This window comes from Lepidochelys kempii, chromosome 2 (assembly GCF_965140265.1).
Source record: "Lepidochelys kempii isolate rLepKem1 chromosome 2, rLepKem1.hap2, whole genome shotgun sequence".
Classification (NCBI taxonomy): domain Eukaryota; kingdom Metazoa; phylum Chordata; order Testudines; family Cheloniidae; genus Lepidochelys; species Lepidochelys kempii.
This window is the reverse complement of record NC_133257.1, coordinates 236,297,917-236,322,719: the sequence shown is the minus strand read 5'-3', so window position 1 is coordinate 236,322,719 and position 24,803 is coordinate 236,297,917. Positions and strand designations below refer to the sequence as shown.

Here is a 24,803-nt window from a genome sequence, read left to right as displayed (position 1 = left end):
AAAGAAATGGATAACTTGACTTTTGCCATTATGTTGTATAAAGGGTATAGCAACGGACATTTTTGTGCCCTTTTCCAGTAGGTATTAAATCTGGTTGATCTGTCTAGAATGATTATTGTGAACCCCAGGCAGTTCTTTCCTCTTATTTTTGTCATGCAGTCTTAAGTAAAACAGTGTGGGTTTAGGACAGAGAGCAAAGTATAGAGTATGTAGGTACCATTACAGCATGCTAGCCAGTTTAAAAGAGAGATTTCATAAAAACACGTAGGCTGCATTTTAATCAGAATGCACAAGACTATGTTCAGGACTCCTGTTAATAAAACACGAATTGTGGATATATAGAGAAACTCCTCTGTGCACCACGATGGAATGTCAAAGGTTAGGAGTACGTTATTGCACCTTTCCATGGAGGAGCCTCTTTCTGATGCAACATATTTCTCTAGCCAAAAAGTAGCAGTCTCGGTGCATACAGAGCTTGATTTCTGGCATATAGCCACAGTTCTGCAAAGGGTATGGTGCAGAGACACAGCCCCAGCGGCAGTCCTGGGAGACATTACGCCTGGATTAGGTACAATGATTCCAGGAGCTCATGGGAGCTCTGGGAACCACTACTGCTGTGTCACCCTTCAAGAGAGTGCAGTATCTACACCCCTCTGTACCTAGCCTTCTCTGCCAGCTGGGGTGGAAGTGGGTCAGACAAAAGCCACACCCCTTTTGAGAGGCTAGTGCTTCCACAAGGAATATCCCCTTCATAGGAGGCTCAACAAGAAAGACTCTTTATGCCTCTCCTTCCCTATCCACTCAGAAACTAAGCACACCCTGTACCACAATCTTCTGCAAAATGACCAGAAGATGCATGCTGGCATTGTGCATAGTGTGGCCACTCACATTTCTCAGTGGACTTCCAAAATATCAGAAGTGACACCCCCTCTTTTGGCGATATAGTGTCATTGCTATATGAAGGTGATGCTCTTATCAATCAAAATGAATGTTTAAGCACGGGGAACAGGAACAGACTGGTGTAACTGCATAGTACACTTCATGCCCCACAAGGTCTTGTCATGTGGGTAGCTCTGCTGATGACAGTTCTGCAACCTTCACATTCATGTAGGCCAGTTCTGAAGAGATGGAAGTACTGCTGACAGGAGATTGTTGGGCCTTACCATCTGCTATACAGCGCTGGAGTTGTGAATAAGTATCAAAAGGAAAAAAAAGATAATGGGCTTGGGAAAAAAAGATGAAAATTCAGCTTCACTGCTAATAGGTTTCATCTGCTTTGGCTACAAAATAGGTTTGCGGCCAGGTCGGCAATGGGGCTGATTGAAAGTTTTCTGTCAAGATTGTTTTTCCAACAGAAAATGGATTTTTGAGTAAATGAATTTTTTGGCAAAAAAGTGTCCACTTCCCATTGAAAAAAATTGATATTTTTTGTCAAAAAATCAATGCCTAAAAATGATATATTTGGATTCTGAAATGCCACTTGAGGGCCTCATGGGTGTTGTAGTTAAGGTGTCTCATGCTCCCATTCTCCTGCACCAGGCTCTCCAGTCAGACTTCATCTTCCATGATTCCATGTAACTGCCATGATGTATCACCTCCCTCAAGAGAGGAAACTACAGTGTGTGATGGGAGATACTTTTGATACTTATTGACAACTCCAGTGTCATAAAACAGCAGGTAATACTGTTTCTGATTTTAATTTTTTGCAAACAATTCAAAATTTTCCATGGAAAAAACCCATGGAAAAAAGCCGTAGTAAATAGTAAAGAAATGCATCACTAATGGCAAAAACAGCAAGGAAAGTATTATTAAAACATAGGGGAAAAGGTTCACACATGTTTCTTCACAGCTAAAATATTACCCTTAATGACGGCATGGTGAATGTTAATACGTCATCGGCCATGTGTATTGTTCCCATCCAAACCAGACCTGTGAAAAGTCTCACACTTGGAATTTTAGAAAACTCTCAGATTTTCTTTTGTAAACTAGTATTCTATATTTATAGATTTGCCTCTTTTTAGTACCTCCTTCCTGTTGGACTTGCTCCTCCAGAACTAGGTACCAACAGTGTCTGAGAAATATTAACAACCATGAATAGCAACATTATAATGCAGCTCCTCTACTAATGGCACATGAAATTCCTTGTTTCAAAGCAGCTGACAAAGGGAGACTTTAAAAAGAAACAGGCTGATATTTATTGTAATTATACTGGTACAGGCTTACAAGAGAGGACCAGTGGCCTGCACATCCATGAAAAGAGACAATAAGAAAGAAGAACAGATTAAATTAGTGGTCACAGATAAGACTCACCCTGACATGACAGGTTTGATCCTCTCAATGCACTTCAACCATCCTTGCCAAAGACTCCTTATTTCAAACTCTAATTTAAAAAGTGAATGAAGCTTACACGAACTAGGCTAAAATTATAGGCTTATTAATGGTTACAAACATTATTTTCTATGCACTTATTTTGTAATTAACCTTTTTTCAAATATTCAGCTATGTTATGGCCACTGATTTTATAGTATTGTTGACTAATAATACTTTCTTAGTATATAGATGCTTAAACACTTTTAAAAGAATTAAAATATGTAACAATATCATGACAAACTGACCATGGAATATCCAAAAATGTCTAAGAATCATAGCCAAAGCGAGCAACATAATGAAGGAAACTGCTTGTATTTTTAGCCAAAATGAGAAAAATAGTGAAGGAAATTAGTTACATTATTTGAATGCATTTCCCCTTTATTACCTCCTGTCACAGGAAGAAGCAAAGGAAGGTTTCAAAAAAAGAAAAAGATTGAAATGTTATCAGCACTCACCTCCATTGTAAAACCTATGACTTTGAAGCACTGCTCAATTAATTCAAACTGAGACTTATAGAAATTGTTGTTCATAAAATCTTGTGCTGTTCGGAGATGTTCATTTTGCAGATACCTGAAAAGGTTGAGGAACAAAGGGTTATAATCCAAATGAGGTTGAGCCAACTACAATGTATTCCTTAGAAATCAATTTATGTAAAAAGAAACTTCGTTACCTGGGTGGCTTATACTCTGGCAGTTTATAATGTGCCAGTTTTTTCTTTTCTGCTAAACCAGCATAGATGTAATAAAAAATATGGAAATTTCTCTCTCCCCTGAAACAACAAAAACAATTATTTGTTTGAGTAAGAAAGTTGTACTGCTAGATTTATTGATGGCATTGCTGCTATTGTTAAACATCATTAAAAATAGTGAGCCAGATCTTCAGCTGCTGTAAATTGACATGGCTCCATTGAAGTCAATGGAATTCCATCAGTTTATACTTGCTGAGTACTTGGTGCAGTGATTTTAACTAGTTCCATCTTTTTCTGTGCAAGCTTTTTTGCGTGTCATATCTACCAATGCAGATGATGTAGAAGCAGCTAAATGTAGCACTGTGGTGTTTGATACAATAAGTAAATACTGGGTCGGATCTTGGAAATTGCCCACAACCTTAGTAAACTAACTGTGCCCTGAGGAACTCTGTTAAAATCTTCCCTCCCAGGCAGAGTTGCATTCTCACTATGGGTTTGATCCTGCAAGGTTCTGTGAGATTTGACTAATTCAGAAAAGGATTTAAGCTCATGTGTAAATTTAAGCACATTCTCCTGACATATCCTATTTAAGTGGTCCCAATGACCTCACCAGAAATCAGCAAGCCCAGGGAAAAAGTTCAATGCAAACCACTATCTTAGGGAAAAAGCCGGATTTTATTCCGAAAAATCCAAGATTCTATAACTGAAGTTCGATTGGGGAAAAACTGTCAATAACAGCGTTTCATAAAACTGGACCAAAACTTTAAATTGTGTATTTGCTAAATCATCTTAGAGGAAACAGAAGTAGTCATTTGTGTTGCATAAGGTAATAGGCTCTCACAGAATCAAAACACTCAGTTTTAGTCGGTGAAGGAAACATTAAAATTAGAGCTGGGGCAAGATTTCCCTATACCAAGTTCTAAACTTTTGCCATTAATTATTGTTAATGACAAAAACAGATCTACTAAAATAATTTTTTGTGTACTTTAATGTACTATATGTGAAAACAAACAGCTGATATTATACAGGAATTTACTTTCATATGAATTTATTCTATGAAGTGTTGTTTAATTTCTCTATCATTTGTTATTTTATTACACACACACACACACTCTTAACAAATATATATGTGTACTTGGTTCATACTCCTTTATAAGCAAAATTATATTAGAATCTCCAGGATTTAACCAAATATTTTGCATACAAGTTACATTAATAAGGGAAAATTAAAGGAAATGTAATCCAAACAATATACTTAACATAATATTAAGAGCTTAATTTAAACTAGGGTTGTCAAGCAATTAAAAAAATTAATCGTGATTAATTGTGTGATTGATCTCACTGTTAAACAATAATAGAATAATATTTATTTAAATATTTTTGGATGTTTTCTACATTTTCAAATATATTGATTTCAATTACAAACCAAAATACAAAGTGTATAGTGCTCACTTTATATTTATTTTTTATTACAAGTATTTGCACTGTAAAAAAATAAAAGAAATATTATTTTTCAATTCACCTAATATAAGTACTGAAGTGCAATCTTTTTATCATGAAAGTTGAACTTACAAATGTAGAATTATGTACAAAGACCCCTGCATTTAAAAATAAATAATGTAAAATTTTAGAGACTACAAGTCCACTCAGGCCGACTTCTTGTGCAGCCAATCACTCAGACAAACAAGTTTGCTGACATTTACAGGAGACAATGCTGCCCGCTTCTTGTTTACAATGTCACCTGAAAGTGAGAAGCATGTCCTTTGGAATGGTGGCCAAAGCATGAAGGGAAATACGAATGTTTAGCATATCTGACATGTAAATACCTTGCAATGCTGGCTACAAAAGTGCCATGTGAACATCTGTTCTCACTGTCAGATGACACTGTAAATAAGAAGCGGGCAGCAGTATCTCCTGTAAATGTAAACAAACTTGTTTGTCTTAGCGATTGGCTGAACAAGAAGTAGGACTGAGTGGATCTGTAGGCTCTGAAGTTTTACATTGTTTTGTTTCTGAGTGCAGTCATGTAACAACAACAAAAATCTACATTTGTAAGTTGCACTTTCATGACAAAGAGATTGCACTACAGTACTTGTATGAGGTGAATTGAAAACGACTATTTCTTTTATCATTTTTACAGTGCAAATATTTGTAATAAAAAATATACACTGATTTCAATTAGAATACAGAATATAGTATATATGAAAATGTAGAAAAACATCCAAAATATTTAATGAATTTCAATCGGCATTCTATTGTTTATCAGTAGGATTAATACTTTGATTAATTGTGATTAATTTTTCTAATCATGATTAATTTTTTTGAGTTAATCGTGTGAGTTAACTATGATTAATCGACAGCCCTAATTTAAACCCAGACAAATAAAGATATTTAGAGTTAAAACTATTAGAATATCCTTAGCCCTGCCCACATATGCTTATCCTTTTTGCTGTACAATATATGCAAGATTTTTTAAAAAACAGACCTGCTTAAATAAACCAGAATGTAATAAAATATACTGTAAGCTATTTTAATTTAAGTTATACCTTTAGAACCTATCAACCTCTTGTTTATTTGAAAGAAAAAACCTTGCTAATCTTATACTGGAATATGGTACAAGATTTCCCAAATTGCACTCCTGCTTTGTCTACTTTAAAATGGGTCAATTGTTCCTTTTTACTTACACAGCCTGATGGACAACTCTGGATTTTTCGAGGAGGTATTCTGAAATTTGAGCTCCTACTACAGTTCCTCCACAAGTGAATTTCATTTCTAAGTATTTTCCAAATCTGCTGGAGTTATCATTGATAATAGTGCCTGCATTTCCAAATGCCTCTACAAGATTGTTCACTTGGAGTATCTTCTCCTGGAGAGTCCTATTATTAGCCTAGATATAAAAGCCAACATACAGAAAAGTTATTGCTTAAAGCAGTCTCAAGAATAATCCCAAAATAACTGTTTTCAAATAGGTCTTTTCATTTACATTTGGTATTGAGAGTTTCAGTTTGTTTACTCGGTGTACTTCTGGAATCTCTATTTAGGTATCACAATAAGCATCAGATCTCTGTAATGAGAAAGAATTCCCTTCCTTCTTTTTTTCTCTTGCACCTATGGGCAAGGCCCTTTTCCTTGCCCACACAGGCCCCAATTCAGCAAGGTTCTTAAACACATACCTAGCTTTAAACACATCAGTACAGTACTTAGGTAATGGGACTGCAACGTGCTTAAAGCTATGGACATGCCTAAGTACCTTACTGAATTGGGGCCTCAACTTTTATCCATCCAACTATCCATCCCAGGTTTTTATACCTCACCCATCACCATGGTAAAGGAGCACCTCAGACTGATTTACTGTATGCTTGAAACAAGGGCTTAAGATGTAGAGTTAAATCCTGGATTCACTGATCTCAATGGGAGTCAATGGCATAATTCCCTAATTACTTCAGTGGGGCCAAGAATTCACCCATGCACTCATTTTCAGCACAGTCTTTGTGTTTTCACTCTTCTCTTAACATTGGGCCAATTATTTTCCCCATTAGATACCCATCTTCCTACCGTTATTCTAAGCTGGACACTCCTGAAGCCTTAAGAAGACATCCTAGTGCATTGACCTTTACTTGCTGAATGTGCCACTGCTCATTTCACCCTGCCTTTAATATGCAAAACTCTCAAGATATGACCCAAACTTGGGCATACTTGTGATTTACTTTAAGGAGCCAAACCATCAAGTCAGCCTTTCTGGTCTGAATCATATGGAAAGACAGTGACACTGACAACAATCCATTGCTTAAGCGAGATGAACATGTCAGAAGGTGAAACAGAATCCTACATGGTACATTTTGGGAAAATTTAGGACAGTCCCGAAGGCAGGAGATTGCTCAAGAAGGGTAAAACTTTCACTGTGCTGTGTAATATTTTACAGCATTCCATTATTGTCTCCAAGTGGGCTAAGGCAGGGTTGAGCTGGGGGAGGCACATCATCCCCTCTCTGACACTGGAAAGGTTGTCTGGAGAAGGTAATATAGTCTTGGGCTACGTCACCTTTTCCACATCTTATCCTCAACCCTCCGCTAGCAGATTCCAATGCAGAATTAGGGTATTTGGGGTCTGTAAACGACACTGCAGGGTTGAGATTATGTTCCAATTTATTCAGGTTTCAGGCTTTAGAGAGACTTGTGGGAGCACCCACTTTAAAAACATACCTTTCCCAAGACCGTGAGCTGCTGAACCAGGAGGTGGGCACTCTGCGTCTTGCCAGCTCCACTTTCTCCAGAAATGACAATACACTGAAGAAGATAAGACAAGTCCATTTGCCCTCACTGCATCCCTCTCAGCAGAGCAAAGGGTATGAGATATAAATCTGATTGTGTAAATAAATACCTTTACCTGATCCGAGTTGTATGTTACCATGGATTGGTATCCAATGTCAGCCACAGCAAAGATGTGGGGAGGATTGGCAGTCCGCTTTGCTCCAATATACAGTTTGGAATGCTGAGGGTCAGAACACTGCAAATGTTTTCTGAGTTCCTTTAATAGCTATTTTTGTATTATTTTATCATGTTTTCATTATATTTACTGATTGCTGTGCAGCATCCCTAGCATATTCGTAGGGGGGCTTCATAAATAAAGATTTATTAATTATTATTATTACTATACTAACTATACTGTGGACCAATGGATCCTTTGAATTATATTTTAAATACCATTAAAAAGGAACCGGTATACTTTGAAATCTCATCATGCCTTGATTATGAAAAATATAAAATCAAAATAATTAGATCAAGATTTCATGTTTTCAGGCACAAAGCACTGAATTACCATTTCATACCATTGTCTTTTCATACACCCATTTAGTATTTTGGTATGTTTTAAGGGGCAAATGTTCTTTTCTTTACTTGCCATAACCAATAAACAAAGACAAACTTTTATTTGATCCAGACTGTCATATCAGTCACCAATTGCACAAGTAACACCAATTACACTGGTGTAAAACTAAAGTAAATGGGAGAACCAGGCTCTTAGTGTGAAGCACAATGAGGAGTAACACTGGGTTTCATAAGCCTCTATCAGAAAGATAAGTGGAATTTGGGGAACTTATTGTACACAGGGCTTCACTGTGTGTGTATGTGTGTGTGTGTAGAGAGAGAGCATGAGAGACAAACGGTCTCATTTATGTGCAGGAATTCAGCATATAGTAATTAAACCATTTATATCAAAGTATATGCCCATGTGCATGCTAGAAGATGATTTATTGATAATTCTGTTACTTAGATGTTGTATTAAATCATCATGAGTGGTATGAATTTTCAAATTTCACTGGAAATCACTACAAGCAAAACACAACTGAAACTCATTCTTCACACCTGTGCAGAATAAAGGTCTAAGTTCCTAAAGGGATTGACAGCGATGAGAATGTCTCCTACATATGTGTAGATCTGATCCCTGGCATAGCTCTTCTGCAACTGCTCCGTTACTGTATTCTGTTGTAAAAAAGAATAGGAAAGCCAAGGCATGTTCAAGTTAATGCTTAGAAACACGTTGGTACCTTCAAACATAGTGGCATTCAGAGGCCACAATATTTTTGTATCGCCATCCCACATGAATCACAAACACATATCTTCAGATCTTTGTACAAATATTAACAAATTAATAATGCAGTAACTCAATCAATTTTATTCATTTAGGACTCCCTAATCTCTCTTTCTAAACTCCCTATCCCAAGGATTAATATCATTGTTCCATGCAAAGGTCACTAGACTGAATTCAGACATGCCCTTCCAAGTTCTGAGATTTTTTCCTAAGTTCTGATCATATAGACATAGAAGTCCATCTGTTTGGATCTCTCTGAAACCTTTTATACTGCATCTTTAAATGTGCACTCCTTGGAGTAGGCTAAAATCTACAAATGTAAATAAACAGATACTAGTTTGAAGATATTCATATATTAACATGCTTTGGGATCAGCTCTTGATCTGGTCTGATGTCGGTTTTTTTACTGCCTGAGCAGTGAAAAGCAAACAGAAAGTTACCCTAAATTGGAAGCTGATTTCCCCCAGCACAGGAAAATCCTAGGGTGGCACCATGCTGGTAAGCCAACTCTTTGCCACTTGTCTCACCCCTCTTTTCTGCAGAGAAAGCTGAAAAGAGGCAGAAAAGGGTGCTCTGTCAAATCCCTATCTTAGGCACCAGTTGGCTGTAGCTTGGAGTAACACTAGTTTCAAGGACTGCTCCATGTTACACAGGGTGCTGTTTCAATCCCCTGCTGGACCAGCATCAGGAGTGAAAAGGTTTTTTAGAGTCACCATCCCCCCAAACTGTGGTGAGTGTAAATTTGATACAGTTGGGAACTGAACGGTCTGTATTTGAAAGAAAGAAAAATAGGGAGAAACTCAAGAAGCTGCAACAGGGATGGTAACATTTACTCCCACAGGGAAAACAAGATGAAAGCATTTCACAGGCTTGGAAATCTATCCTGTTTCTTATTTTGAACCATACCTTTCAATATACTGAATATCATCTCCCTTTATGAGCATGACATGGCTTTCGCTGAATGGACTCCTTGGCAAAAAGTAGAAATCTTACTGTCAGCATATGGCTATTCTGAATGTAAATAAATGTTCGGATGTGAGCTCTACCCATCAGACGAATAGCCTTGATTAGCTGAGCTACTATCCTATTAATTAGCTAATGTTTGTACAGTGCTTTGAAGATGTACAGCACTCTATAAGTGCCGTTATCACTATGCAGTGCTCACAGCATGTCTACAGAAGAGCCAAGTTCAGGGCTCACTAATGGTTGATGTGTCAGTGAAGTTTAATTTGCAGGTGGAGATTATTAATTTTATTCTCTTGTGTAGCAGTCCCTGAACCATTCAGCAGAGCAATGTTGGCATTTCATCCACATCCACCCACTGCCTCTGAACTCCAGGTAAATCATTGTAGCCTGATTATTCTCTTTCCCATACACACTAGCATAAATCTGAGGTAACTCCACTGATGAAAATGGAGTTGCACTATTGTCAAGTTAGAGAAAGAGGAGATTTAAGCCCTATGATTGCATTCCCTAGCCAAAAGGAAGTTAATGAAATGCAGAGAAATAACTGTTTGCATAAAGAATATTGCTAAGTAGCTCCCCGGGGGGAAAGCTTTAAAAGCAGAATTTCTGGTCACAGCATTCTTTTCCCTTCATGTTGCTTGTCAGAAAAGGGATCCACTTTTCAAACTTGGCCAAACAGCACTATTTTAAGTATCTAAAATGCTGCAAAAGTTGGTCTTCTGTGGCCAGACCCTGAGCTTGTGTACACTGGCATAGCACCACTGACTTCGGTGATGCTACAGCAGTTTATGCCGGCTAAGAATATGGCCTATGACGAAGTGTTAACATTAAGCGGGGACAATTCCAGCTGAAGGTGGAAATGGATATGCTGTATCTAGAGCTGTCCCATCTTAAAGTTAAATCATCATCATGGAGCAGATTCTTGGCCAGAATAAACTGGCATGGCTCCACTGAAGTTAGTGGTACTATGCCAATTTACACCAGCTCATGATCTCGCTCATGAGGATGTTTTGGCATTAAGATGGCACAACTCTATACACAACACATCTCATCTCACGTTCAACAATCTAGCAGAAGTCTGTAAAGTACCATGGACTACTATGTAATTAAAGTGTGAGAATGTAGGCTCACCTAAAAACAAGCTAGGTTAATCTACAAATACAGCAGTATTTTTTGACTCTTATCTGTATACTAGTTTCCAAGAAAACTTAAATAAATTAAATATCTTACCTCATCCAGTACCTCCAAGGTTGCTAAATCATCTACATCCTCCTGGTCTGAGGCTAGAGACCTACTGTAGTCCCCTTTCTTAGTATGAATTCGCTCAAATCTACAAAAGAAGAGACGTACGCTTTTCTGATGTAAGAAAACATTCTTTGCATCTTCAAGCTGTAGACGCATTGAGAGCAACCCCCTAAAGATGTTCAAACATTCTGATGGATTGAATTCAAACTGATGAATGACCAAAATAGCAGGACAGAATAGAACTTTTTACCTCAGTACCCCCGAGGTTCGCTACTTAAAAATAAGGGGTTTGATTCTGCAATTGATAGCATGTGGAAAGACTGCTGGACCTGTGTGGAGCTTCATAGAGCTCAACAGAAGCATAATAGTCCATTTGTGAGCCATCAGTGGTAGGACTGGAGCCATGCTGTATAGAAAAGGTAATAAACTTATAATACCTATAGTAGCTGTGTCTTGGCAGCAGCCTGGAAAAAATAAAAATTACTCAAATCAGTATTATGAATGGTACAAATCTGGGATGATATGATTGAATAGTATGAGAAGAATGACCACAGACAGCCTCCAGAAGGAAATATTTTTTTAAAAAATTGGTGACTTATAATTATTTAATGTTCATTTTATGGTAGTGCCCAGAGGGGCTGATTGGGAGAGAGCTCACATTGAGTGAGGCACTGTATAAACACGGAAGTACTAGACACAGTCCCTTTCCCAAAATGTGTACAGTCTAAACAGATATTTTTGGACTATATAGGAAAAGATTGTACAAAGGACAGAAGATTTCAAAACTGCCCTTTCTTATAAGCATGACTAATCTGTTAATTTAGCAATCTTAAGAGGCTATATTTTATTTTTAAATTGAACAAACAAACGGAAATCTACACACCATTGCAGAAATAATGAAGAAAAGCCACAAATGAATGGATCTCATACATGGCAGAAATGGCACATTGAGGGAATGGCAACCACTGGAATGGGATCCATCAACAAATTAATGAGGGAGTCAACAGAGGATGCAAGGATCATGATTCAGACTGGGTATATGTGCCACAAGAGAGCACAGAAGATCAATGAATGGGAATTCAGGAGCATAACAGCAGAGGATTACAGACAGAAGTGAGTTTAAATGTCTAAGAGGGCAGCAGCAGCAAAAATCCATGAATTGGATCAGATCTCCTCATCTCACTTTTTTATACACCATGGAGAAAGGTAGAACAAAAATTGATTCTGGGGTGCGTCAACTGCGAAGCAGAGAGAAAATGGAGACTGTCCTGTGTGAGCTTGAGTTGGTAATCATCTTGATTCCAGAGAAGCCAGAGGAGGCCCTTTCATTCACTCAGATGCTGAGGTAAACACCAGGAGACAGGAACCTACTGGGCAGCTCATCCAAAGATGGAAGAGTGGGGTGTGGCCAGCCAGTACAGTGACATATAGGGGGTTGCCTAGCCCCATGACAGAGGTGTGGGAAGGCACCCACTTAGCAATGATAATGTTAAAGAGGAGTCCCAATACCTGGGGGAAGCTTGGAGGAGATCCTGGGAGGGAGGTAAGCAAATTATACTACGCTGGGTCTGTGTAACTTCATAGATCTGGGCTCAGGTTCTGACAAATCTTTTCACACAGCTTAATTAGAAGCATTTGGGCAATCTGAACTCCTAACATGCACAGGCTTCAACCCAAACTCTTAACATGCCTAAGGTAGAAGGAACTGCTATATCCAGGAACTAGTCTAGCATAGTGTCTAGCAGAGTGCATTGGTGCTTGTACACAGCAGCTTGTAAATCCCTGGAGATGGCGCTTTATACAGTCTCTCCAGGCTATTCAGCATTCAAGTCACAAACTCACTCTGCACGCGTGTATACATTTCATTTAGCATTGCACTGAACTTCAATTGAGCATAATGACTATTTTCTGAGGGCAAGCGCGTGAGCAGCCCTGGTGCTGACGCAACGGCAGATGGGGAGGCAAGGAGCTTTTCCACCTTGTGCAGGAGCCAGCCACAACTACAGCATTTGCACGCTCTGCAGCACAGGGCAGGAGGTGCACACACTCCACAGCTGAGAAATTCTGCCTGTTTCTTCACCAGCTAGTTTAGTGGCTTGTGAAATTAAGTCTATTAATTCTGAGATAATGGACACAAACTGAGCCATCAGTGAAAATCACCATATACTTAACTGAAACGTACAGAGTACTCCATGCTTCGAGCCAGACTGCAGCAATAAAAGCAGAGCCCCTGCGTTGAAGGCAGTCCTCTAGGGGGTAACTCCAGGAAGCACAATGAGCATGCTGGGGAGCACAAGATTTATGCTACTCCTTTGGAGGCTGGGGTATAATAAAAGTCCAATCTGTTTTTCCTACTGATATTCAGAACCCTGTGGGCTGCCATCAAACCGTCAATCAGCTGCAGCAGCACGGTAAAGCCATGAGTTTCCCGAGTCTTTTGTAAGTGTCCTGAAGGTTTCATCACAGCAGGGTACAAAATGGCCCATGATTTCTTAGCTGCATTTAAAACACTCAGAAGCTGAAAACGTGTAGGAATAATGGCAGATGATCGATCTGAAGATATAACTACACTTCTCATAGAACAGATATTTTCTGCTATACATTCTCCTTCTTCTTGGACGCTCTTGTGTAGTAATAATTGCCCTAGTCATACATGCTCTCCTATTATAATATTATGAAGACAGTTTTGGTTTTGTGTGCCATGTTATATTGAATATGATGTGAAAATATTAAACTTAATTATAATGCTCATCATTCCAATGTCTGCTGATGCTTGACTTTGTTTTCTTGACTATCTACAGGATGTTATTGCATCCAGGGGCAAAATCTGTAATTAATAACAGTAATAACCAAAATAATAATAAAAAAATAAAAAAGGTTTCATGTAAATACCCTGTGATACATTAAAGATGTGTTTATATACCTCCAACATTCTTTGCAGATTCAAATACAGAAAGTGCTTTAATAGGGCAAATTATGTTTTGCTGAAAATAAATCGGTACATTTGAAGCAGCATACTTTATGCAGCTACACGAAGGTCATTTTGTTCTTTAGAATACATATCTGACATACTGTGGCTTTGATGAAGACTGAAAATGCACCCATGAAGAAAATATGTGGCAACTGACAGCGTTTTATTAAACTACATAAAGTTCTATTTTTTAACATTGCCAAAGGAGCACCCAAAGCAAAACCTTATGTCAATTCACATTTTCCATTTCTGTTGTAACTATTACTCACTGCATACTGCTGGGTTTTAAAAAAAATCGTACTGAATACTGGAGAGCATGATGGGCCCCTGGATTTCAACGAATGGCTACGCAGGAGGTGTCGGAGAGAAGGCTTTGGATTCTTTGACCACGGGATGGTGTTCCAAGAAGGAGGAGTGCTAGGCAGAGATGGGCTCCACCTAACGAAGAGAGGGAAGAGCATCTTCACAAGCAGGCTGGCTAACCTAGTGAGGAGGGCTTTAAACTAGGTTCACCGGGGGGAAGGAGACCAAAGCCCTGTGGTAAGTAGGAAAGTGGGATACTGGGAGGAAGCACGAGTGGAAGTCCTGGCACAGTCAAGGAATTATGATGTGATTGGAATAACAGAGACTTGGTGAGATAACTCACACGACTGGAGTACTGTCATGGATGGATATAAACTGTTCAGGAAGGACAGGCAGGGCAGAAAAGGTCAGGGAGTTGCATTGTATGTAAGAGAGCAGTATGACTGCTAAGAACTCCAGTATGAAACCGCAGAAAAACCTGAGTGTCTCTGGACTAAGTTTAGAAGTGTGAGCAACAAGGGTGATGTCGTGGTGGGAGTCTGCTATAGACCACCGGACCAGGAGGATAAGGTGGACAAGGCTTTCTTCTGGCAACTAATGAAAGTTACTAGATTGCAGGCCCTGGTTCTCATGGGAGACTTCAATCACCCTGATATCTGCTGGGAGAGCAATACAGTGGTGCACAGATAATCCAGGAAGTTTTTGGAAAGCGTAGGGGACAATTTCCTGGTGCAAGTGCTGGAGGAACCAACTAGGGGCAGAGCTCTTCTTGACCTGCTGCTCACAAACCGGGAAGAATTAGTAGGGGAAGCTAAAGTGGATGGGAACCTGGGAAGCTGTGACCCTGGGATGGTCGAGTTCAGGATCCTGACACAAGGAAGAAAGGAGAGCAGCAGAATACGGACCCTGGACTTCAGAAAAGCAGACTTTGACTCCCTCAGGGAACTGATGGGCAGGATCCCCTGGGAGGCTAATTTGAGGGGGAAAGGAGGCCAGGAGAGCTGGCTGTATTTTAAAGAATCCTTATTGAGGTTACAGGGACAAACCATCCCGATGTGTAGAAAGAATAGTAAATATGGCAGGCGACCAGCTTGGCTTAACAGTGAAATCCTTGCTCATCTTGAACACAAAAAAGAAACTTACAAGAAGTGGAAGCTTGGACAAATGACCAGGGAGGAGTATAAAAATATTGCTCAGGCATGCAGGAGTGAAATCAGGAAGGCCAAATCACACTTGGAGTTGCAGCTAGCAAGAGTCTTTAAGAGTAACAAGAAGGGTTTCTTCAGGTATGTTAGCAACAAGGAGAAAGTCAAGGAATATGTAGGCCCCTTACTGAATGTGGGAGGCAACCTAGTGACAGAGGATGTGGAAAAAGCTAATGTACTCAATGCGTTTTTTGCCTCTGTCTTAACGAACAAGGTCAGCTCCCAGACTACTGCACTGGGCAGCACAGCACAGGGAGGAGGTGACCAGCCCTCTGTGGAGAAAGAAGTGGTTCAGGACTATTTAGAAAAGCTGGACAAACACAAGTCCATGGGGCTGGATGCACTGCGTCCGAGACTGCTAAAGGAGTTGGCGGATGTGATCGCAGAGCCATTGGCCATTATCTTTGAAAACTCATGGCGATCGGGGGAGGTCCCGGACGACTGGAAAAAGTGTAATGTAATGCCCATCTTTAAAAAAGGGAAGAAAGAGGATCCTGGGAACTACAGGCCAGTCAGCCTCACCTCAGTCCCTGGAAAAATCATGGAGTAGGTCCTCAAGGAATCAATTCTGAAACACTTAGAGGAGAGGAAAGTGATCAGAAACAGTCAGCATGGATTCACCAAGGGCAGTCATGCCTGACTAATCTAATTGCCTTCTATGACGAGATAACTGGCTCTGTGGATGAGGGGAAAGCAGTGGATGTGTTGTTCCTTGACTTTAGCAAAGCTTTTAACACAGTCTCCCACAGTATTCTTGCCAGCAAATTAAAGAAGTATGGGCTGGATGAATGGACTGTAAGGTGGATAGAAAGCTGGCTAGATTTTCGGGCTCAACGGATAGTGATCAATGGCTCCATGTCTAGTTGGCAGCCGGTATCAAGCGGAGTGCCCCACGGGTTGGTCCTGGGGCCGGTTTTGTTCAATATCTTCATTAATGATCTGGAGGATGGTGTGGATTGCACCCTCAGCAAGTCTGCAGATGACACGAAACTGGGAGGAGAGGTAGATATGCTGGAGGGCAGGGATAGGATACAGAGGGACCTAGACAAATTGGAGGATTGGGTCAAAAGAAATTTGATGAGGTTCAACAAGGACAAGTGCGGAGTCCTGCACTTAGGACGGAAGAATCCCATGCACTGCTACAGACTAGGGACCAAATGGCTAGGCAGCAGTTCTGCAGAAAAGGACCTAGGGGATACAGTGGACGAGAAGCTGGATATGAGTCAACAGTGTGCCCTTGCTGCCAAGAAGGCCAATGGCATTTTGGGCTGTATAAATAGGGGCATTACCAGTAGATCGAGGGATGTGATTGTTCCCTTCTATTCGACATTGGTGAGGCCCCATCTGGAGTATTGTGTCCAGTTTTGGGCCCCACACTACAAGAAGATGTGAAAAAATTGGAAAGCGTCCAGTGGAGGGCAACAAAAATGATTAGGGGACTGGAACACATGACTTACGAGGAGAGGCTGAGGGAAGTGGGATTGTTTAGTCTGCCGAAGAGAAGAATGAGGGGGGATTTGATAGCTGCTTTCAACTACCTGAAAGGGGGTTCCAAAGAGGATGGATCTAGACTGTTCTCAGTGGTAGCAGATGACCGAACAAGGAGTAATGGTCTCAAGTTGCAGTGGGGGAGGTTTAGGTTGGATATTAGGAAAAACCTTTTCACTAGGAGGGTGGTGAAGCACTGGAATGCGTTACCTAGGGAGGTGGTGGAATCTCCTTCCTTTGAAGTTTTTAAGGTCAGGCTTGACAAAGCTCTGGCTGGGATGATTTAGTTGGGGATTGGTCCTGCTTTGAGCAGGGGGTTAGACTAGATGACCTCCTGAGGTCCCTTCCAACCCTGATATTCTGTGATTTGTTTCCAGCACCGTATTTCATTCACCCTAGGAGGTTAGCAGATGAATTGCTGTAGGAGAGAGAAAAATCCTCCCCCTCAACATTTTTATCGGACTTTCCTTTTGGAAAATTGGTCTTTATCCTTGCCACTGTAATGATGGTTAATTTATATAAAAAAGGAAGAGGGAAATCCACAGATTCCAATGTGATCCTGTTTGGCTGACATCCTGAGACCTGTATTGCTTGTTAAGCCACATTATACTGTTCATTTCCCAGGTATACCAAAGAGACAGATTTGCAGAACACAAAATATTTTCCTGCTTTGCTGTCAAAAGGCACAGACATCTCTCAAGGGCAGTTATACAGTTTCACGTCCTCAAACTCCAACCGCTCCCAGCCAGATCAGCGCTGAATTTTTATCATCATGCATATGGACACAGGAGCCTAGTTATTTTGGTTCACAATGTTCAGTTCGCAAAAAGAAAAGGAGTACTTGTGGCACCTTAGAGACTAACCAATTTATTTGAGCATAAGCTTTTGTGAGCTACAGCTCACTTCATCGGATGCATACTGTGGAAAGTGTAGAAGATCTTTTTATATACACACAAAGCATGAAAAAATACCTCCTCCCACCTAGTCTCTAAGGTGCCACAAGTACTCCTTTTCTTTTTGCGAATACAGACTAACACGGCTGTTCCTCTGAAAAATGTGCAGTTCAGAATTCTTTGTTGTAGGCATTAAATCCAACAGCCATGTTCAACAAGCAATTGAAGAAACTAAAGGCCAGAAACATCAACCCAGTATGGAGAAAAAAAGGAGTCAAGGCAGCATTGTTTCTCTTCATTCTCCCACCCTGTCTACAAGATTGAATGAAAATAAAATGAGGCCACTGTAGGCTTTAAAAAAAAAATTGTCAGAAGGTATTTAAGTCATTTCTGATGGTTCCAAAATAGTGTTAAAAATAATGTGATTCATTATGCCCTACTGAACCTCTCCACCATTTGTGAGGTAGTGAAACAAACAAAATAAAATACCTTAGTTAGTGTGGAAAACTCAAAAGCCAAGAAAAGAATTTTAAAAGACTAAAAAAGGCCTGGCATTAATATAAGGTATAAAGACATTAAAATAGCAAAAATACATTTTTCCGAAAGTATTAACACTTGTAGGCCTCTGAGCAACTAACAAATTATAACTAAAAGCAAAATGTACTAACAGGCGGCATAAACACTGAAACCACTGGGGCTTCTCTTTTTCTGACTGTTAACACAGGGGGCCACATAATGCAAACGGAAAAAGACAAACATATAGGCAATATTAATGCACATTCCTCTTAATTTTCAGTCCTGCTCTGCAACATAACACTACAAAGGGCACAGTGAGTTCTTCTCTTTATTGTTCGCAGGACTTGGTCATGCTTTGTATGCACAGCCCCCCATTAGGAGTGGTGCTGGAAAGCTCCAGGACCTTGTGGTGCAAGAACTGAGTGAGACCCAAGTGGAAGGAGTGGTGGGCATGGGGGTGACGCTAGTGGTGAGGAGCGGTTGGAGTAGATTCCTCCCAGAGCTCCTTGACATGCAGGAGAAACATCCTGCTTCTACACTCCTTCAAGGGATGCACTGTTCTCTCTCGCAGTGCCCTGGGCCTGCTCCACAGGAGTAGAAGGAACCAGGGACCACAGTCCTGCCTCCTATGGAGAAATGTGTGTCCTAGGAGTGCATGGAGGGACCCTAATGAAGGCCATGCAGCAGGGGTGGGGAGGTGGAGAGGCTCCTTGAGCTTTCCTGAAACCCACACAAAGGTCAGTCACAACCTGCAAGAATCCTGAGGTAGCCGGTTTGGTAGCACAGTATGACTGTAAAGCCTGAGTAGCACAAAGGGTTGAGAATCCGGCCATGTGAGCTTTGGCCATACAGACTCCTGCAACAGCAGCATAACTGTCTTCATATTGAAAGACAATATCATACAGGAAGAGAGTGCTGAAAACCCACCTATCCATTACAAAACTCCATACCCACTATCCAAGTGACCTGTAATAAACTTTGGTATTTTCCTACACTTCAAATAGGACAGAGGAGATACCATATTGCTGCAGTTACTGGGAGCCATAATGCTGTGTTGTTAATAATGCTTGCCAGAGCAGTCCCTTTTATTTATTTCATAAAACACGCCCAGCAGAAAGTTTCTTGGGACATGAACAAATATACAGCAAGGAAATAAATGCACTACCCAACGTCAACTAAATCCAACCTCTTCAGCACCTGTTCACTCCACCTTTGGGAAGGATTGAGTATACAGGTATACTTTCTATCAAAGGCTCCCATTACCACAGTATCTCAGCACAATCTTCAATGTATTTATCCTCACAACACTCCAGTGAGGTAGAGACAGGGCCATCCCTAGAAGGGTGCAGGGCCCAGGGCATTACAAACTCGGTGCCTATCTGCCGGGGGGTGTTCCCTCTGGTTCTGCCCAGGCCCTGCCCCCACTCCACCCCTTCCCCCAAGGCCCCCCCACCCTACTTCTTCCCACCTCTGCCCTGCCTCTTGCCGTCTCCACCCCACCCCACCTCCGAGTGCACTGCACCCTCACTCCTCTCCCCTCCCCCCACAGCACTTCCTGATGCCGTGAAACTGATCGGATCTGAGGCAGGCAGGAGATGGTGGAGGGGAAGGTGCTGGCGGGGGGAGGCTCCTCCTCACCCCCTCCACCCGCCTGCCACTCACTTTCCCATTTGCTGCCTCACCCCGCTCGCCTGCCTCACTTCCATGCCCACAGAGCCGCCCAAAGCACGGGGCCCGGGGCGGTTGCCCTGATTTGCTGTACCCTAGGGACAGCCCTGAGTAGAGAAGTACCATTTTCCCCTTTGGGAACTGAGGCTCAGAGAGGCTAAGTGACTTCTGAAGGACACACAGATAATCTATAGCATAGCAAGGAATTGAACTTGGGTCTCTCAAGTGCCAGGCTAGTTCTTGACCCATGTGGTCACCCTCTCTCCTTCACCCAGCAGCTCAGCAAACATGGGATTTGTTCAACCAAGAAGGGGAGTGAATGCCAGAGTTGAGGACTCTCCACTGAAGGCAACCAGACTCTAGGTTGCCAAAAGTCAAATCTAGGGGTTGTTAGCAGTTGTACCACAGCTGATACCAATTGCCATGACAGCTATAATGTACTCTCAGTAGCTACCATTGCTGAATAAATGGGCAGCCACATTCTGTACTAGCTGAAGCTTCTCAATGATCTTGAAGGGCAGCCTTTTAACAGCTTATCATTAGATTTCAGTGCAGTCCTTTTGTGTTCAGTGTGAATTTTTATTTTGACATAAAAAATATGAGCAACAATGATGGGCCCACGCCTGCTTTCCTTGCACATCCAAAGTGCTCAGGGAAGTCATTGTGAAGATCAATAAAGGATCTAGTCAAAGAATAAATGATGACATTGGCTTCACTGCAAGTTCTGGTGTGAAGGGAACCACTGATTGGACACCATGTATACAACTAACTCTGAAGTGAGTCACTATTTCCAAAAATTGCTTGTTGTACTAATTGTTGCACATTTCTGAAGAGATGATAACAGTAAATGTGAAAGCAGTCAAGATTAAGACAGCTGAACAACCAAAGATAAAAGCATTACAAGCATGACTGTCAGACATAAAAGCTGCAGTTTGAAGGCCATCTCAAAGGCAGCACCTTCTGCTTCAAAGTATAGCTACAGCCCTTGAAACACACATTTTCTGTGAAAAACACATTTTTCTCATTTAGCCTTTCAGAAGTGTTCTTTCAGAATAGCCACTGCGTGCACCTTACAGTGTTGATTTCTAGTGTATTAAGTTGGGTAGTGATTTCATTTTTTACTCCTATAATGTGACTGCAGGAATGTAGCTATGGAATTTAAAATGTGAGTTTATTCATTAAAATCATTGTAAAATTCCCTATGATTATATCTTGATCTGCAGCAAATCAAAATAATCCACATCACAACTCACGGTCTTGCTTCCTTGTATTGTATTGGATCATGCAGCATCAGCAAAGAATTTTAATAATGTTTACTGTACCTGACAGGTACTGCTTATGACAAAGACAATGCCTTTGAACCTGCTGAAGACCAAGGCATTGATCTTGCAAACTAGTCCATCCATATGGAACCCCAGTGACCCTACACCGACACAGAGTCCACCTGCATGGAGCTCCTTTGCAGGATCAGCACCCAAATGTGTATTATTGTCCATTTAAAATAAGGGGGAAAAGTTTAAGATAAGAAAACCACCCTTTGCTTTTAGTACTATAGTTTACATAGTTCATTTACTAATTTGACATTTTTAATCTCTTTTGAGATTTGGGCTACAAGTGAAAAGGATGGCATTGTACTAAAGGGGTGACTGACAAACATCAAAAGCCTTCTTTAAGATGTTCCCATTTTTGTGACTGCAATGAGGAAATTTACGTGAAAATGTGTGTATGTCTATGCAGGTATTCATGTGCACCCCCTTGATACCTTCATGAATTGTAGAGACAAATAACAGTCATGTGATGAAGACTGTTAGCATGCAACTTTGACTGGCTAACCTGCTCTCTGCCTTCTAATCAATCAGTCTCCCTATAACTCACACTAACACTCCAAACCTTTGACTGTCAAGCAGCTTCAAACAAGCTGCCATTTTAAAATATCAATCTGCTAGAAAATGTTTCCTCATTCACTCACCAAATGTAGAATTTTACACTCAAATGGCCCCAGCCTGAGATCCAAGACGGGACAAATTCAGTCATAGATCCGTGAGAGATTTTCTAAATATAAAAATGTCATGGCTTTAAGGCAAGGTATCTTGCAGCATCTCAGGGCTAGAAACGTGCGCTTTCCATGATGGGGAGGTATGATGTAAAGGTGTAATTGGCACTTCGTTGGGATAATCTGCAAAACATACTCATAGCTTCACAACTTGCAAGTAATGGGGACAACCCAATTTTATCCTGATAAAACCTGTATTCCGCAATATGCTACTGACCTGATCCAAAGCTTAGCAAAATCAATAGAAAGACTCCTAGAGACTGCAGTGGGCTTTGAACTGAGCCCTCTAACACTAACATATCATATGATACTTGCAGCCCTCAAAATACACTTACTAGATAGTACACAATATAGTTAATATTGCTAAAAATACAAGCTTGCCAAGCCTCATTTAGAATACACCTACATATACCCAACTCCATACAATCAGATTAGTCATTCCAATCTCAGCCACATAAATACTCCCCTGCTCCATTAACACAACACACAATGAGCCTGGTCTCTGCCACACTTTTATTGCTTTGTGCTGCTCCATCTTAAAGAGCAACAGGAGGTAGAATACTCCAGTGGCATAGAGCCACTGTAACAACTCTTATACCAACCCCGTCAGCCACTGGCATAAGGGGAATGTTCAGAGAAAAGAGGCATTGAGGTGTCACCATTCCTCAGTGATTCCTGAATGCGAGGACATCCCCCGGTGGTCAGACGCTGCTCCACATTATGCCAGGAGACCATGTCACCTTTCTTGAACAGACCCAGGGGCAAAAAGACTGGATCTCAGGAGCTGGTTTTGTGAGAAAACTTATAGGAATATGATGTTACTTAGTATAACCTGGCACTACATTCCTTTTGAAATCTTTACTACATGTTTAGCAGACAATATATAAAATCAACCGCATGCATCCAACAAGTTCCCATTACAGAACAATTTCCATTACAGGCCTAGTAAAGTTTGGGTGCGGGGTGTAAATCTGGTGGGATGATCCTGAGTGATGAAGGGCTTTAACACCTGGCAGGGAGAGGTGGCTGAATACTTTAACTGTTAATGTCCAGACTTAATGTTTTGATTGAAAATGCACAATTTTTGTAAAGAAAGGGTAATATTTGGTGGGGGTGGAGGTAAATTAGCTGGATTCCATTGAAAGATAATTTCAACCTCAAACTCTATGGTAACCACATTATTATTTTTTTTTTTTAGTTTGTATGATATGTGTACACACACTGTTCATTGAATGAAAATCTATTACCTTGATCTTGCAAACTGATACATGTGGTGGACCTCGCACTCATGTGGAATTCCATTGATACCATTTAGGATCCTCAGGTCAAAAGTCAGTAGACATGGATCTGATTACAGGGTGGGGACCTATGAGCTAAGGCACTGAAGATGTTAACTAAGAGGCACAAATTGTGGAATTAAAACGAGGCCTGCACAATCTTGTTACAGGGCAATGAGAAGATACTAAACACTGCCCTACATTAACTTTATTTAATATCTTGGAATTCTAATTTCTTCTAGTGACATACCTGAAATTATTATCATCTTTTGTTACAGTTCAAATTATTGGAAAGCAATCACTGCTTTTATTGCTTGTACAGCACTAATAGCAGATGTTAAAATGGGGAATTTTCAATACATTTAATAGAAAGGTAATCTTATGATATGTGTACTCCTACAGGAAGGCAATCCTCCAGTAAATATTAAATATGAAAGGGCAAAATGGTAAACCAGAGCTGAAGTAATAAGTGCAATAAGTGCTGAATTCGATTCATGCTTGTAGACATAAGTCTTCTTCACGCACTGGACTTGCACCAGTTTAATTTAAATCAGTTTAAAAATGATTCAGTTAAAGTTATGTAAACCCCAGGGGGATACTAATTTCAGTTTCAACCTGATTTATATTGTTTAAATCACTAACCTGAAATAATGGGGCCTCCACACAAAGTCAAACTAAATCAATTTAAAATCACCCCTTTAGTTAAACAAGCTCAAATGTGTGTGTAGACCAAACCATAAAAAGAGCTGAGAAAAATACTATGTACTGTTTTGTGAAAAATATAAGACAAAACTGAATTTAATCAATTACAAAAGCATAGGCAGCCTCCTTACCCATCAAAACAATTCCTCATGGGTTGGCTCATACACAGAGCCAATCAGTCAACAAGAGACAAGCTAACCCTGCCAGAGAATGCTCCAATGGAATATCCTGTCATTGTGTCATTTGATTACCATTAGATCTGTTAAACAATAGAATACCAATTGAAATTAAATATTTTGGATGTTTTTCTACATTTTCATATATATTGTATTCTGTGTTGTAACTGAAATCAAAGTGTATATTATTTTGTAAATATTTGCACTGGAAAAATGATAAACAAAAGAAATAGTATATTTTAATTCACCTCATACAAGTACTGAAGCGCAATCTCTTTATTGTGAAAGTGCAACTTACAAATGTAGATTTTTTTTTGTTACATAACTGCACTAAAAAAACAAAGCAATGTAAAACTTCAGAGCCTACAAATCCACTCGGTCCTGCTTCTTGTTTAGCCAATCGCTAAGACAAACAAGTTATTTACATTTACAGGAAATACTGCTGCCCTCTTCTTATTTACGTCACCCAAAAGTGAGAACAGGCATTTGCATGGCACTTTTGTAGCTGTCTTCGCAAGGTGTTTACGTGCCAGATATGCTAAACATTCGTACGTCCCTTCATGCTTCAGCCACCATTCCAGAGGACATGCTTCTATGCTGATGATGCTTATTAAAAAATAATGTGCTAATTAAATTTGTGACTGAACTCCTTGAGGGAGAATTGTATGTCCCCTGCTCTATTTTGCCTGCATT

The 24,803-nt window shown here is 40.4% G+C and overlaps 1 protein-coding gene across 1 annotated transcript in view; it reads right to left on the bottom strand.

The window, feature by feature from the left end:
* Positions 1-24,803, bottom strand: part of MYO3A (myosin IIIA) — a 298,186-nt gene that overhangs the window by 76,725 nt on the left and 196,658 nt on the right. Inside the window, exons 10-17 of the mRNA XM_073334312.1 lie at positions 11,296-11,322; positions 10,844-10,943; positions 8,422-8,538; positions 7,445-7,549; positions 7,261-7,344; positions 5,743-5,945; positions 3,041-3,139; positions 2,826-2,940 (exon numbers count right to left, since the gene is read on the bottom strand). Coding sequence (XP_073190413.1) covers positions 2,826-2,940; positions 3,041-3,139; positions 5,743-5,945; positions 7,261-7,344; positions 7,445-7,549; positions 8,422-8,538; positions 10,844-10,943; positions 11,296-11,322 — 850 coding nt within the window. The remainder of the gene's footprint in view (positions 1-2,825; positions 2,941-3,040; positions 3,140-5,742; positions 5,946-7,260; positions 7,345-7,444; positions 7,550-8,421; positions 8,539-10,843; positions 10,944-11,295; positions 11,323-24,803) is intronic.